Source organism: Oculina patagonica, chromosome 6, assembly GCF_052425735.1.
Source record: "Oculina patagonica isolate OP01 chromosome 6, crgOcupat, whole genome shotgun sequence".
Lineage (NCBI taxonomy): Eukaryota > Metazoa > Cnidaria > Anthozoa > Scleractinia > Oculinidae > Oculina > Oculina patagonica.
In genome coordinates this window covers 36610879-36627179 of record NC_135763.1, presented here as the reverse complement: position 1 = coordinate 36627179, position 16301 = coordinate 36610879, and the positions used below count along the sequence as shown (strand labels likewise).

At 37.6% G+C, this 16301-nt stretch overlaps 1 protein-coding gene across 1 annotated transcript; it reads left to right on the top strand.

Moving 5' to 3' along the window:
* The first annotated feature begins 4519 nt into the window (after positions 1-4519).
* Positions 4520-16269, top strand: LOC144657612 (cation-dependent mannose-6-phosphate receptor-like). The gene is made up of 7 exons (XM_078517968.1): positions 4520-4770; positions 7930-8087; positions 10081-10190; positions 11668-11819; positions 12999-13125; positions 13848-13901; positions 14394-16269. The coding sequence occupies exons 1-7, from the start codon at positions 4598-4600 to the stop codon at positions 14448-14450; spliced, it is 831 nt and encodes a 276-aa protein (XP_078374094.1). The 5' UTR covers positions 4520-4597; the 3' UTR covers positions 14451-16269.
* The last annotated feature ends 32 nt before the right edge of the window (positions 16270-16301 follow it).

The window sequence follows — 16301 nt, the reverse complement described above, 5'->3', positions numbered from 1 at the left end:
AGAAAGTACAACCCGTTCCTGAAAACCCTAGATCATTTATTTCTTTAAGATATTTGGATGCAGAAGATCTAATCCCCGCTTGAATACAGGCAGTCCTCTGGGGGTTACAGCCGGTAGGTATCTGCATGATCAGACACCTACTGAAAAATTACGTGCTTAACCACCTCTCTGCTACTCAGATCACATGACTTTCTGAGTTGACTAGTAAGGCACTCATTTTTCCTACGTGCAATGGCAGAGCCATGGAATTCCATTAGGCGCATAGCAGCTCGCCCCCTCTAACTGCAACCGGTCCTCGGGAGCGTGCAAGTAGACAAGCACCAAGTGGAACGCGCGAAACCCTCCGCCAAGCTTGGGATTACGTTCATGTAGCCAGTTTTGATTTCAAGCCGAAAGGTTTTTGAGCTTGTTTTGGTATTGATCTCGGATTTTTACGGAAAACGAGTTGTTACCTGAGCAGCAGAAATTATCCATTCAGTCGGATTGATGTCAGGATAAATCAGTTTTCCAACCAGTTTTTCTTTAAGCCTAAAATAAAGAAAAGAATCGGCATTAAATCAGTAAATTGGAAAGGGAAATGATTGGTCTTTGGTCTTGCCGTGGCTTGTCGCCATTGTTCTTAAATGATAAGTAAAATACTGTTAGGAAAAGTACAAGACAAAGTGCATGCGCGTAACACATCTATCGGGAGACGTAAAGTAATTGTCTTCCATCGAATTGAAGGTTTTTTTTTTTTTTTTTCAAGTATCAAATTAATTCGTTTGATTGATCCTTAACTGAGAAAAGATCGGATTTTAGCTGGCGCTTTTAATCACTTTTTTGTCCTTCCGTTTTTTTCGGCGCTTTAATCTTTTAATTTAAAAAAAAAAAATATTATTTTATAATAAACAAAACTCGTAAGTGCCTTTCATGACTTTTCTGCTCCACATTCTTGAACTTGGTCATTGTAGCCATAAATCTACTGAAAAAATAAATAAGATTAATGTCTATTGCCCACCAAAAATTGCCGCCTACCAATTTGGAATGGACTGATCAGTAGCTAAAATGCTGACGATCCTGAGAACCACACAAACGACCCTCTTAATAAAGGGAAGAAAAAAAGAGTTTTTGCTGGTGCTATGAATTAATGTAGAGCCCTAGATACTATTCTGAGATTAGCTTCCCCGAGTTGTCGTTTCGAGAGAAATGATCCTGTTCTTAAGTCTCAAAATAAAATGAAATCTATTTGGTCATTATACAAAACAAGAAACTCGTGCGTTACCTCCATAAGCCGGGCATTTTCCATTGCCTTTCCTATCTTGTCCGTGGCCAGATTCTTTAACTTGGTCACCGTGTCCATAAATCTTCTGAAAAAATAAATAAGAGAAATCGATATCTATTGTACACCAAAAATTGCCGGCTACCAATTTGAAATGGTTCAGTCCAGTAGCTGCATGAAGATTCTGAGGACCACACAAATCACCCCCATTTAAGGGTAGAGGACGATCGGGCTTTTGCTGGCGCTGTGAATCAATGTAGAGCTCTAGCTTCCCTAGTTATAAGTACTATTCTGAGATAAGCTTTCCCGAGTTGTCGTTTCGAGAGAAATGGTCCTGTCTTTAAGTCTCAAAATAAAGAGAAATCTATTGGTGTTTATATAAAACAAGAAACTCGTAAGTTACCTTCGTAAGCCGGGCATTTTCTATTGCCTGTCCTGTCCTCTTTTTGGCCGCATTCTTGAACTTGGTCACTGCATCCAGAAATCTATCTCCTGAAAAATAAGAGAAATCTTTATTGTCCACCAAAATTTGACGGATACCAAAAAGGAATGGAACATTTCAGTAGCTGAAATGGTAAAGATTCTGAGAACCACATGAGTATAAATGACAGAAAAAGCGCGTTTTGCGCTTTGAATTTCTGTGGAGCCCATGTTGCTATTCTGAGATTGGCTTTACCAAGTTAACGTTATTGTTTAGACACGTAAAAATGTTCAGAAATAATCCAGACCTGTTCTTAAGTCTCAAATGAAATGCAATCTTTTTTATGAATATATAAGACAAGAGGTTACCTCTTAAAGGCGGGTATTCAGTTTTTCATTGCCTTTTTCTGTCTTGTCTGTGGCCATATACCGTTGAACTTGGTGACTGTATTAATTCCGATAGACTCCAAAGATCTTCTGAAAAAAAGTAAGAGACATGTCTATTTTCCACCAAAGTTTGTCGGCTACCACTTAGGAATTGTGCAGTTCAGTAGCTGAAGAGCTGACAATTCTGAGAACTACATGTGTAAATTTATTACGCCGTTAACGAAACGTTCGCTTACCTGCCGAGCAAAGTGCCAGTTATAGCAATGAGCTCGTTCGTAAAAGCGGCGTTCTTGCTCAATTTACGAGCAGATTTAAACTCGCTGTATTCTTTAAAAGCAGATGGATTAACAAAAGATCGGCAAACTTTACCAAATTGTATGTAACTTTCTTCAAAAGTTTCAGTTGAAGCAAACTAAAAGACGGTTGCGAAATTTGAAATATTATATGAGAGGGTTAAATGCGCATGGATGAATAAAATTGCGTCATTAATTTTGAATTATAATCAAATGCGCAAAATTTCCACGTGAAGCAAAGCATTTATTATACATTATTGCAAAATACCCATATGGGGCATGTTTCGATCCTACTTATTTACCGTAACAGGTATTTCAGGTGCTGTTACACGGAGCGGCTTTGTTTTTTTATATATGCACCGGTTTTCATTTTACATTTTGGCCTCGAATTCCACTTATAAATGCAGAGGCAGCTCACTCCTTTATATTTTTATCCTTTAGTGATTTCATAAAACGAATAAACAAAATCGGTTTCTCTGATGTGTATATAATTTGATTCGATAACGATCATAATTTGTTATGTTAGTTTCTCCCTCATATACAGCCCTCAACTGCGGCTTGGTAAATTAAATGGGTTTACTGAGAGAAATTAGATGACATGACGATTTTATCAAAGTTAATAAACAGACAAAGATTGAACGTACCCCGATCTGATTTTTTTAAGCGGAGCAGGACGGCTGTACACAGGCTACAAGCTAGACGAGCTTCTTGTTTTTATGAAACAGCGTATGTAGTTTTGAGCTGAAATTTCTCATTATGGAATTCCTGCCGGGGAGAGCAGCGTTGAAACCTTTCAAAAAAGTGCTATTGTAAACGTAGTAAATGTACCCAAGTTTCCAAGAGAGTTGAAAACCGGCGCGGCCAAAGTAAACTGAAATCCACTGTTCAACTTTCTGAGAGCACATATCATTCAGTTTATTAATTTTCAAGTGTAGCGGACAGTTTTTAAGAAACTTGGCAAGACAGGGGAAGACGATGGCTTCTTTTCTGCAATGGGTTTCTGTTTCTAGCCGGAAAAACGAACGGAAAGATCGGAGGGGAAACTGAGGAGAAAAATGGAATAAATCTCACACTACTGAATTGACGTTTTCATCTTTCGATCAACCTAGTTTAAAGTTATTTAAAGTTATTTTAACTTTAAATTATTAATTGTAATAGTTGTATAATTATGATAGGTTAAAGTTGTTTTTACGTTTTTTTCTTAGTCAGATGTCCACAATTAGTAGAGGGGACTTTTCCCTTAAGCTAAACATTTTTAGACACGGAAATAAAGTTTATTATTATTATTATTATTATTATTATTATTATTATTATTATTATTATTATTATTATTATTATTATCCAAAAACCGAATTCCAATAGAAGAAAAACCCGCAAAACCGAAAACCCCAACGCCTGTGGGATAAAAGCGATAAAACGCTTTGCTTTTTCGGCGATGGGCCTCTTTAAGAGAACCTATCGTGTTTTTTTACGACTGATCTTCTATTCCTACTCGTTTTGCTTCCCGCTAGTTCAATCACAACTCGAGGAATTCGAAGGTTCATTGATTGCCTGGTCCCTAGCCCCTACCCCAGGGTCGACTTCTTTGTCTTTAAATCCAATATGACGGCCAGTTGGCAGTTGACGACGTATAAAATTTAGGTCCCCAGCAAAATAGACTGTTCACAGTCCCCTATTTTTCCGTGAAGTCGTAGAGATCGATCGTTCAGTCCGACGAGCCGCCATCTTGGTTTACAAACGCGAGCAAAAACTGGGGAGAGTGCAAAAACCCCGTGGGTGTTGCTCGCGTTCGTAAACCAAGAGGGCGGCCCGTCGGACTGAACGATCCATTTCTACGACTTCACGGAAAAAAAGGGGACTGTGAACAGTCTACCAGCTAAAGTAGTCCTGAAACGAGCAAATTTTTTAGGCTTTCGAGTTAGCGTACCCTTATGTGGGTAGAAAAGCCTGCGTTCTTTGAAACCGCTCGCTTCGCTCGCGTAAAAACCCCACTCGGGAGCCTGTTCGCAGGCTACCTTATTTTAAGTCTGTATTCCCCCTCAGCAGTAATTTCTGTGAAAATGCCGGATGACGTGTAGTCCCGTGCCATCCCGTGACAAACACATGACTTACCCATAACCACTAGAGCCTAAAATTGTCCCTTGCTTAGTAACCTGGCACGAGGAATAGCATCTTGGCACAGATAGGTGAAGTGTATTTGCAGGTTTTAGCTTTCGTTTTTTGGCGTTTTTGTAAAGCGATGAATATCTTCTGGGCCGTTTTTAAGGCGTACTTCCTGTGCTTGGGTCTTTGCACGCGTTTTCTGTTCTCTGAGGGAGCAGATCCTACTTCGGCGCCTACGATTTGTCCTCAACATCAAGGAAGCGATCCGAGCGATGTGAATGACAGAGTAAAGAAATTAGCCGGCCAAGAGTGAGTTAACACGTGCTTTCTTACGTTTAATTTATGATTTGCAGTTACTCAAGAACCCATGCAAGATGGCTTATGCATTGTTGAACAGAAAATTTCTTTTAATCGGTAATTTTGTTCACAAGTCTTGTTGCAAACAATGATCGAACTCTACCAGTCTACGTGTACGGTTCACCGTTAGTTTGATAAACGTGTGATTTTGATTTAATTGTGACGTGTATTGTGGGTAATTTTAAACTGGCATTTAATTCTCCGTTGAGGTTGGAAGGTATTCTACAAGATTTGGGAATTTATCACGCAATGAATTTGTGCCGGTGTAAAACTGAAATTCAGTTACAGTCCTCTTCTGTTGCATGTGGTATCCTTTCCTTTCGCAATTTGTCACGCAACGAATCAAACGGAAGGGGAACATCTCTCTCCCTGGCCTTGTTATGTGTACAAACTAAGCTCGTTTTATACTGTACTGAATTTGGTGACTTGAACAATCATAGATTGCGATTGTACATGTTTAAATTATTTTTAGTTGTCTTTAATTTATCTCGACCTGGTAATATCTAAACATGTTAACTTTATACTTTTGTTTGGACAGTTTTATATTTTGAGACAGAGAAAGTTTGTTTTGTTTTTCATGCACACTGTATACATGTGTGTTCAATAATTTACTGTGCCTTTCAACTCTTGCGTGAACTTAGCTTAATCAAAGTCTGAGTTGCATTTTAATTTGGCACTGTCAATTATCTTAACAGGGTTTAAAGGGGTTATGCAAGACAAGTGATTTGAGCAAAAATTAGTGTGTGACATGTGAAAACAACTCAAAATTAATCTGGTTATGATCTGTGAATAAATTTAGTGGTCTAGTGTGGGGCATGATCTGTTTATTTTATGATTCCCGATAGAAATATTTGTGCAGTGGGGAAAATAAATTACTTACTCATAAATCAATTTACTGTAGTGAGTACCATTTGACAAATAACACGAATCATAAAGCCAAAGACTGATCGCAATAAGTTGTGTGGAGAATGCCTTCTCTTGGCTTGATTTATAAGTTTTAGGTTTGTGTCGCATTGTCAACTCGTCTCAGAGGTCAATTCTTGTTACTGAACTAAACTTATCAGTTAAAGCTTAAGACGGTTTCCGCTGAAAATTTGAGCAACGAGTGCGAAAATTAAGTACCAAAAATCTACTCATAGTATGGCAACATTTTGTATACTATTTGAAAGATCTTATCGAAATTCATTTGTCTTAGTGACCCCGTAGATAAATTCTAACGCATTCTTGAAAAAATTAAAGTTAAACCTCGTAAAAATGTTTATAACACGCGCCATTTTGTTTTGAACTGGCGCGAAACGTCCATTTACACTGAAATATTGACAATTTTAAATCCATTTTTCTCTCGCGGGGTCAGCTTCAGTGCTAAATTTTTGGCAGGTTTTTGTTAGCTGTACTAAGAGGTCTTTTTGGTAACCTTATTTTTGCCTGTATTGCTCGAATGTTGGGCGAAAACCATCTTAATTTCTTCAAATAATGTTTACTAAATAATTTATGTGATTTGTGGAATGGTCCATAAAATGTATGTGATTCGTAAATTTAAGGAAAATAGGCTCGTGATTGGGAATCCTCCCCCCTTTACCACCCTGTCTAAATATATGTTGTGGTTCAATTTTATATTTGGTTTAAAATTTTTCAAACCAGCTTGATTTTTATTTTCCATTGTCTTATGTTCATTATCATAATCTGAAACAAAGGGAAATGAAAATCAAACTGGTTTCAAAAATTTTAAACCCAAGATAAAATTAAACCACAACATATACATTGTAGTTGACCTCTCAGATAGGACAACTTCACTTTTTCAAAAGGTCACATCTGAAATTTTATACTTTTTTGTGCTCCTTGAATACAACCACTTTTCGTTTGACCTGAAGAAAGGTTCTGTCTGTCTTTTTCTAATTAAATAATCTCTTTAAGGGGTCATGAATAGTCCCTCAAAATGTTGCAGTGCTCGCAATGCTCGCAAATGCTCGCAAAATTTTAGTGGGTGCTCGTTTGCTCGTGCTCGCACAATTTTACAAGTGCTTGCTTGCTCGGTTTTTAGTGAAGGTAGGTTTTTGAAAAGTGCTTGTTGCTCGCAAGGCTTATTATTGTCAATGCTCGTGCTCGCAAAGAAAAACGCTGTGTTTGCATGCTCGCAAATGCTCGCAAAGACCATTTGATACCCCTTCTTTAATGGCCTCCTCCTTATTTCGGGGGTCTTTTTATAGAATGATTGGATACAGTGGGTTTCAATTGTTCCCGTAAATGCCCGCTTCGCAATTATATGATTGTTCTCGCATTCTGATATGGTAGCACAAGGCTCAACAGTGCATAAGGTTGAAGAACTGCTTACTTTACACCTAAGGTCTTATTTTGGTCTGTTAGATGATTAAAACAGAAGATCTGATTGTCATTTAAGCAATTATTTCTAATGCAAACTTACTGAGGGTCAATCACTGAAATATTTTTTTCTGTCTACTGCAGTTCAAGTTATGGAACTTGACAAAAAAAATAAAATGGCAAAACCAAACCGGCATAATGAGAAGGAACAAAATATCGTAAAGTGTTTTCACTTTTGCTGGCTGGCTTGATGTTTATAACATGGATATCTTTTCATTGAAAACTTACTCAAAAACCTTATTTGCATGGAAAACAACTACCACAAATGGGTCATGATAAAAATCTATGTTAAGGTTTTTTCACGGCGGAATTGGTTTGAACTTTAAGGCTTTCCGGGTTTTTTTGTTAAGTCTGTGGAGGATTCAGTTGACATTCCAATTACAGCTGAGCTACATGTATGCTGATCAATGTTTTGGTGTTAAAACTAGCAGGAAAGATTTCTAATGAGATATCATTATAATTGCTTTACGTTTCCAAGCACTATGCGAAACACGATTAATATTTTTCATTCAGCAAAAGACTGAGAAATATGGGTTTCAAAGACAAGTCTTCATTGTGCATTTAGTAAATAAATTGGGAATAAATTTCAGAAACATTTCTTGAATAGGGTGTGGTTATTGATAATAAAACATAAGAAATGTACAACAAAACTGCATTGTTCTAGCTAACCAGCTTTGCCAACTGGTGCATTTTACTTACAACAAAACACTACACTGTATCTGTCTCTTTCAGTGTTTATTATGCAGAGGATGATGATTACAAATATAAAATATCAATCTGCGCGGAAAACAAGGAAGAGGATAGAGCAGTTCAACAACATGGTAAAAAGTGGCCGGACGGCAAATGGCTTACAGTTGGACAGTATAAAGATGCTCATGTTACTGGTGGAAGTAAGTAAAAACCTGCCCAAATGGTAACGTTAGTGGACACAAGTATTAGTCACAAGTTGAACTTGCATACAGTTGTGTGTTGGCTGCCCAAACGGACTGGAAAGTTTACTTGCAAACTTGGCATGCAAGTTGTCAAAAAGCCATTTCATTGCTACTGTGCGCGCTGCAATTTTCAGTACCAGAAGTGTAGAAAAACTTGCATTGACTTGCATTGGGTTGCCAAACGGTGAAAAGTTTGAGTTGACTTGCCTGCAAATTTGATCTCGACCAAAGTGAACACAAGTGACGCAAGTCCTGGCCATATGGAGACGCAAGTAGACACTTGCAACTTCTTGCATCTATGTTTGGCCAGGCCTTTTCAATATTTTACTACAGTATAATTAATCCTTGAAGCCATTTAAAACTTGGTTTCAACACACTGTAATTGTTCAGATTGTCATGTTCATCTAAGGACAGTATTTAGTGATCTGGATGATCAATTAAGCAAATTTTTGTTTTCATAAAATTTGCTTAATATAAACAAATGCGCGCTAGTCCACAAACGGATCTATGGAAACGTCCCTACCTTTTTAAGCGACTAACTTGTGTTAAATAGCCAAGCAAACAAAAGAAGCACTCGCTACGCTTATTTTAACTTGCGCTGCCCGAAATTCAGAAGGGAGACAGAAGGCGGGCGCACTTTTTCTGTTTCTGCCACCCGCCTTTGGAATGCTCTCCCTATCTCAAAAAGGCGAATCGAACAGCCGAAGCCCTTTAAAGAATCTCTCAGAGATCGGGTGTTTTCGGAGCAGCAGCTTTTACATCATTTTATTGTATAGTTTTAACTTTTTAGCTTCATATATCGTTTACTATAATGCATATTCGTATTCAATTTTCAATGTATATAGTGTTTTTATAATATTCTAGTGTAATTTTTAGGGAGGGCCACAGGTTTGTTAGCTTTGCTATTTAGTGTTACCCTCATTTTAAATAAAGTCTTTATTATTATTATTATTATTATTATTATTATTATTATTATTATTATTATTATTATTATTATTATTACCAGACTTTTTTTACTAGTCAGGCTAAAAGTGGGTTAATTGATAACATCATTAATTTTTATCAAAAATCATACATGTATAAAACAAAATGGCAGCTAAAGAAAATGTTACAGTGTATATGTACAAATCCAATTGCAGGAAAACCTGGTGCTATTTTTCTGTTGCCATTCAGATTCCATTACTCCTTTGCACCATCTGTTGCCCTTAGTTTTTATTACAGTCACATCCTGCTCTAATTTTGTTGTTGTTCCCTGTTGTGGCAAAGATTAATGTTCCTTGTTCCTTTAAAATAATCCAACCATAAAAAAACAGGCCCTCAAAAATTATATCAATTTTTTATGGTGAGATTAGTATCCCACGCAGATTCGATCAAGCAAAATTTGCTTATTTAGAAGAATATCTAACTTTATTATATAAACTGCAGTGGTATAGCGAGTGGTAGCAAATGGATAAAAATGGTATCACACATGAGTGGATAAAACGATAGACACATGTGTGATATCATTCTTGACCAATCAGCTCGCAATGCTCAATGAGCCAAAGTTTATCGATATTTAGTCGAAACATCTTCGAATCTTCCTCGGCAATCTTTGGTAACCTTCGGAAATTTTTAGAAAAGTTCAGAAAATGTTCAGAAACATTCGAACAACCTTCTGATAACATTTTGAAAATCTTCGGAAATCTTCGGAAAAAGGTTGAAATCCTTGAAAATTTGTCAAAACATCGTAATTAGTAGGTTGATATTATAATAAACAGAATAATACATGGTTACTTGGATGTATGAAATTTATCTTCTCGTGTTCAAAACCGATATCTCACTCGTTCACTGCGCTCACTCGTGGGATATCGATTTGAACACTTGAAGATAAATTTCATTAATCTCCGCTCAACCATGTATTATCTTCTATCTAATTTATAAATTAATAACGGATTGATGATTATTTTTATAGCTGACTGGCTGATGATAAAATATTTTCATGGAGATAAGTATCACACTCACTGCAATGGTTTGGAAAGAATTGCTGTTGTGTTAGTAACTTGTGATCCTGGAGAACAGAGAGTAAGTAACTTGTGTGAAATTAACTTTGAATGGTAATCAAATAGTTTATTTGCTTTTTTTTTTTAACAAATAAGCAATTCAGTTTTTTGTTCATCATCATTTTTTCTTCAGACTTATACAGGATATACAGTAACATAATGGGTAGTGTATTAAAATAAATCGACTTTGTCTAACAAGGGTTGCACGTAACCAGGGATTAGGAAGGAAAACAGGCAAATGAGCCCATGGCCCCTGTCATTGGAAAGTTATGGGCCATTTATAAAACGTTTGGGCCATCAGGGTAAATGAATGGGCCAGGGAAAAAAATCAACAAAGGTTACATAATTCTTAATTGCTTGTATTTCACACTGGTTCAAGAAAGTGAAAATGCAAAGTCACAGATCTTATATAGCTAATAAAAATTACATATTAAGTACTGTAACTTACACAATGAAATTATACAGGCTTAACGTTATTCCATCAAAAGTAACAATTTCATTGAGATAAAACTATAGATTCTGAACTGGAACTGAAATTTTCGCTCCTCAGAACTAGAATGCTTGGAAGATACACTTTGATCGTGAGTCGTTTCACCATAACTTCGTTTTCGTCATTGTTTACAGCACGATTCTGCTCAGTTGTGGCGGACTTGACGTTCGTGGTGAATAATGTCGACCATTTTTTTTAAGAGCTGTCCAATTTTAACACTTTTTTGGTAGGCATGTTGACTTAAAACAAATGAGGCTAATAAGAGATGTAAATATATTCAAAGCGGCCTATTAGAATAAGGAAACAGATGACAACACGAAAACACGGAAAGCACATGGAACTCGAAGCAAGAGCCTCGTTTGCAAGCAAGTCCGGGTTGAGGATCTGGGGACAAAAATAAAGCGACCGCGAAGCAAAGAGCGAAGGCACCGTGGTTTTTCGCTTTTTTATTCGTCATTAAACTGAAAATTTTACACATTAAAAACCTTTTCACAAAGTATTGTATATTTTACCAGCTGTTTTGCGGCTTGGGCGCATCACAGGCCCGGTAAGTACTTTTTTAATACGCCATTTCATAGCTTTATACGCCACATGCGCATGGCGCACGTCCTTCTTATCCCTGCGTAACAGTCTTGCAACTGACAAACCTGTGGCCCTCGGATTCCCAATCATATTGGAATTTAGAAGTGTTGGTTTTTATAGATGGAGGGAAATTGAAGATCCTGGAGAAAAACCCTCGGAGCAAGGACAAGAACCAACAACAAACTCAACCGACATAATTATGACGCCAGGTCAGGAAATCGAACCTGGGCCACATTGGTGGGAAGCGAGCGCTCTCACCACTGCGCTACCCCTGCTCTCCCAAATTATTGAATTACCAATCCAATGGTTGGGACTTGCAGGGCAACCATGGGCCACTGTAGGGGCCCCTTGAAGTAAATGCTCATAATGTCAAGGTTTTTTTGCTGATTGATACCTATGGTACTTGAACTATGGTCATATTTTGCAGGGCGAAATAAAAGTGATTGAGGAATACAATAATAAAACCAAGACAGACACTGCAAATCCACTTGAGTGTTACTATCTGTTTGAACTTAATCACAACGCTGCATGTACAGTAAAGCCAAAACATTTGAGTGCAGGCTCTATTATGCTGATAATGTGAGTATCATTGAACTCATCAACAAGGCTTGCATGTTTTTTGTTTGTTTGTTATTATGTCAGCTTATTGACTGGTGGGAGGGTGGGATAGGAAACCAAATACTTTCTGATTTGGCCTGACATAACCTAGCAAATACACTGTATATGTACATTATCCATCCATCCATCCATCCTCAAATTGTTGGGCCATGGGACGCATGTTGTAATGTATTTACTTTCTTATACTTAATTTTGTTGAGAAGTTGTAAGCAATTTGCCCTTAATGAATAACTTGTGGGTAAGCACCCCCCCCCCCCCCCCTGTGATAGGCCCATCTACCTGGAAACTAAAAAATACATCCGATTATAATAAGCCCTCCCCCCGGATATAAGCCCCCCTCTGCCAGATGACTGTACTGAACAGGACTAAATGTTGCTTTATTATGCGTTTGTAACTTAAAAACGTATCTCGATCAACACTACCGTGGCTCGTTTCGGAACGTTTTTTTTTATTTCGCTTGTAAGCCCTCCAGGATATAAGCCCCTCCATTTTTTAGCCCACCCAAAAACCCTTATGGAGTTGTATGAGCCCATGGCTTATAACCCGAATTTTACGGCATCTAGAGAGATGGGCACTTTGGTCCTAGGTTTTCATGCGAGTCATTTGTGGCTCTTGCTACTACACAATGGTTACTGTCAGTGTCTGCCTGCCCTGGTAACAGTCATTGCTCTCTTTAAAAAAAATGGGACACCATTTTGCTTCCCTTTTGAGTTTTCCATTGGTGATTATGACTTCAATTTTTTTGCCAACTGCCTCAAATTCAGCAAGTTAGCTTTCGTTTGAAAAGTACTTGCACAGGCTTCTGAATTACCTGGGCAAGTACAAGTGCATGTGCAACTTTCATTGCATGTTTTTCTTTTCAGTTGTGTCATTAAACATTGTGTTTTATAAGGCCAATTTACACGGTACAATTTTGTCGCATGTGACAATCTTATGACACGCCTACGACAGTCGTAAGCAAGTTGTAGGTTTGATTTACATGACACGATTCGTGTCGTACATGTAGGCCTGTTGTAAGCATGTCGCATGCGACAAAATCGTACCGTGTAAATCGGCCTTTAGGAATTTCTTTAGCAGACTGTTTATTCAGTTGCATGTGCTCAACACTAACACTTTTAAATTCCATTGCTTTGTTTGTAGACTGATTGTCGTGGGCTCTGTTTATTTAATCCTTGGCTTCTTGTACCAGAGATTCGTAGCTGGTGCTCAAGGATTAGAGCAAATCCCTAACTATGGTTTTTGGAAAGACTTTGGAAGTCTGCAAGCTGTAAGTCTTTATTTTTGCATTAAAACTACCGTAGCACATGTACAGATAATTTTATGTATCGCATAAGTTACTATAAGAGGTGCAATAAATTTGATAAAATTATCATTAAGTCCATTTCAAGGCTGTGCTCTAAGAAAAATTACAAGGAGCCCAACGGTTCCAAACTATGAGATCCAGGCTGCCCAGCATAAAGCTTGTATGAAAGAAATTAGATTATCTGGTTGCCCAAAGACAAAAGTTAGTGGCCTGAGGCACTCGGGCGCCCTTAGAGCACAGCCCTGCATTTTGCAAACTAGTAAAATGTTACAAAAACCTTAAATTGCACACCACGTAAAATGATGTGATGCATTTAATTTCACGCTTTCCAAAAGGATACACTGCGTAAAATTGTGCTCCTCGTTAAAATTGTGCATAGCGTAACATTGCACGACACCTACATGTAGTATAGGTAGAATTTCAAGCTGTGTCATTTAACATACAGTACATCACCGATTAGGATTGTTTTAGCGCTTTTTGTACAGTGAACGTACATAATTTAATGCAAGTTAGCGAGTGGTAAGTCTAAATGATTAACCCTCGATCACCAGGTAAAAAGTAAATCATTACTTCCTTTGCTGCCATTACTTCTGCCCTCTCCTGTTGCTGTAAGCTAAAGAACATTATTTAATACTAGTCAATGTTGATTGTCTGTTCTTATTGAATACAATTTTATTGTTTTGTAGGATGGATGTAACTTTATATGTCGGTGTTCAGAGTCGCGTCCAACAAGATACAAGGTGAGTTGACACAGAATCATCTCATTCCAAGCTAACGTATCTACAGAAGGAGGCTCGACTGGTCTGATGACAAGTTGAAGTACTTACTTAGTTGGGCTGTGGATCTGACTGTGTTGTGTCTTAGTACAGCTCACAGTGCGTCCCTCCACCCAGGTGGATTGATGTGTACTTGCGAACTATTTGGGCAACAGATTGGTCGTCTCTTGCCTGAAGGGTGAGGGGTGGTTCCCCTGAGCCCCTCCACCTGGTCCACAACTAAAAATTACTATAATAGTTTGTCACCTTTCCTCATCTTTTCAAAAGATGTGTAGTGTGCACCTTTTGGTAATCAACATTTTCTTGCTATAGGAAACATTTGATACTAACTCGACCCTGATCTTGTTGCGTCTCTGATTCATGACTGATATGACAAATTATTTGGGAAGAGCTTGGGTATAGCATTCTGTTGGAATTTTCTGCAGTTGTAATATTTTTGTGGTTTTTATTCCACAGACAATGGACGATGCCTTAGCAGACGACGACCGAGATGATACCTTACTTCCAATGTAGAAATTTTAAGCTCGACTAGAGATAGTTTTGTGCATACATGTTAGTTATGGCTTTGTACATTTACAGTACTGTACCAAAGTTATGCTGTGAAAAGTTCAAATCCCATCGTGCCCACCCTACTTATGTAAGGCATTTTGTCAGTTAATTTTTTTGTGAGAGTGGAGAGAGAAGGGCCATTCCCGTAGGTCCTCGGCATCTTGGGTCACATGACCTACACTGTACTCCAACTAAAATTATGGACTATGAATTAAAGAACACCAGAATGTGAGCTATATGTCGCTGAGACTACATGTACAGGTTTGTAAACCCTGCAAAAATGAGACGCATCTCTCAGAAGACGAGACGCGTCCCTCGAGAAACAAGTCGAGATCTGTAGATTATGTGACTCCCAGATGCAAAGGAACCCAATGGGATTTGAACTGTCACATTAATGCATAAAGGTATGTTTGTAATTGTTTAGTGTAGCAAGTTCGTTCTTATTCCATAATGGAGCTTTTCTAAGAAATATATAACTATATAATGTGTTGTGAATTTTACGTCGCATAAAGATGTTAAGAAAATAGCTGTTTCATTTTGTTCCAAGACACCAACTTTTTATAAAAATACAATTACGAGAGCAGTTCTTGGTACAATTTGGGTTTTAATTAAGATTTCTTTGTAGTATGATCAGGTTCTTTTATCCCCATAACTCCAGACAATACAACAAGACAATTTTGTTTCTTTGGGACAACTGGGACAATTTTACAGCAGCCGTGTCACAATATTTTAAGTCATTTTTCTGATGTACAAAAATTCTTTCAGATTGCGTGAAGGGATCATCAAAATGAAAGTATTTTTTTTTTCAAAGGAAGAAAAACACCCGAAAAAAGTCGTGGATAGTTACGGCTGAGAAAGATTCAGGGACGAAATACGAACGAAAAAACTTTAAATCATTGGAAACTATAGAACACTTCATGTTACGTGCTTTAATGTTGACTCAACGTTCGGAAACTATTTTGTTCATAAAGTTTGGATGGCATCGTATGTTATGCTGTTGATAAACGGAGATATGTTGGAAAATTTTCTTTCTCCGAGTGATGTTAGAAACGACGATAGGTTATATTATTCGTTGTATCGCAGTTGCACTGTCCCCATAAACGACAATCAATTACTCTTGACTTTGTTACATTTGTTCTGAAGGGTAGTTGCTCAGTAGAATTAGTTTTTCTGTGCGTAATTTGTTGTTGTTGAATCAAGATTAAAAAAGAGAACAGAGAATGGGACTAATGTACTGCATTTAAAGGCCCATTTTGTTAATGCCTGCTTTTGCGTCGAGGTAAAATTTTCAATTATTGTAATTTTTTTTACACAGGCGCTGGCCTGCTGAGTTAACGGATCATTTTATGTTGAGAGCAAAAAGACATATATTTTCAGAATGGGAAAACTATTTGGGCCAAGCAGATCACAAGTTGCACAATGGAGATTTTTTTGTCGGAACAAAAACAAACGGCCGTTAAGCATGCAAGATGAAAGTGGGCCTTAACTTATCTCTTTCATTCCGAAGATCAATTTAAAAGTTCACCCTACCGCTTTCCGTGCAAGGCTATAACTCTTTTTGGGAGACTGGTGCTAAATCAAGTTGTGGTTTAAGTACTTTATTCCCTCGACATTGGTATGTAGAGGTTTTAAAGTGATCACTGGTCCGTGGGAATGGAGGGTTTTTTACATTAAACTAGTATAATTAATAAAAAACGTTAACTTTACTTACACAAGATTGTAATAACTAAAATTATGAGCAAAATACTGAGCGCTCCTGTTAAATAAAGAAATCATTGCTAGACATAGTCTGTTTTGCTGGAGTTGAGTTGCAAC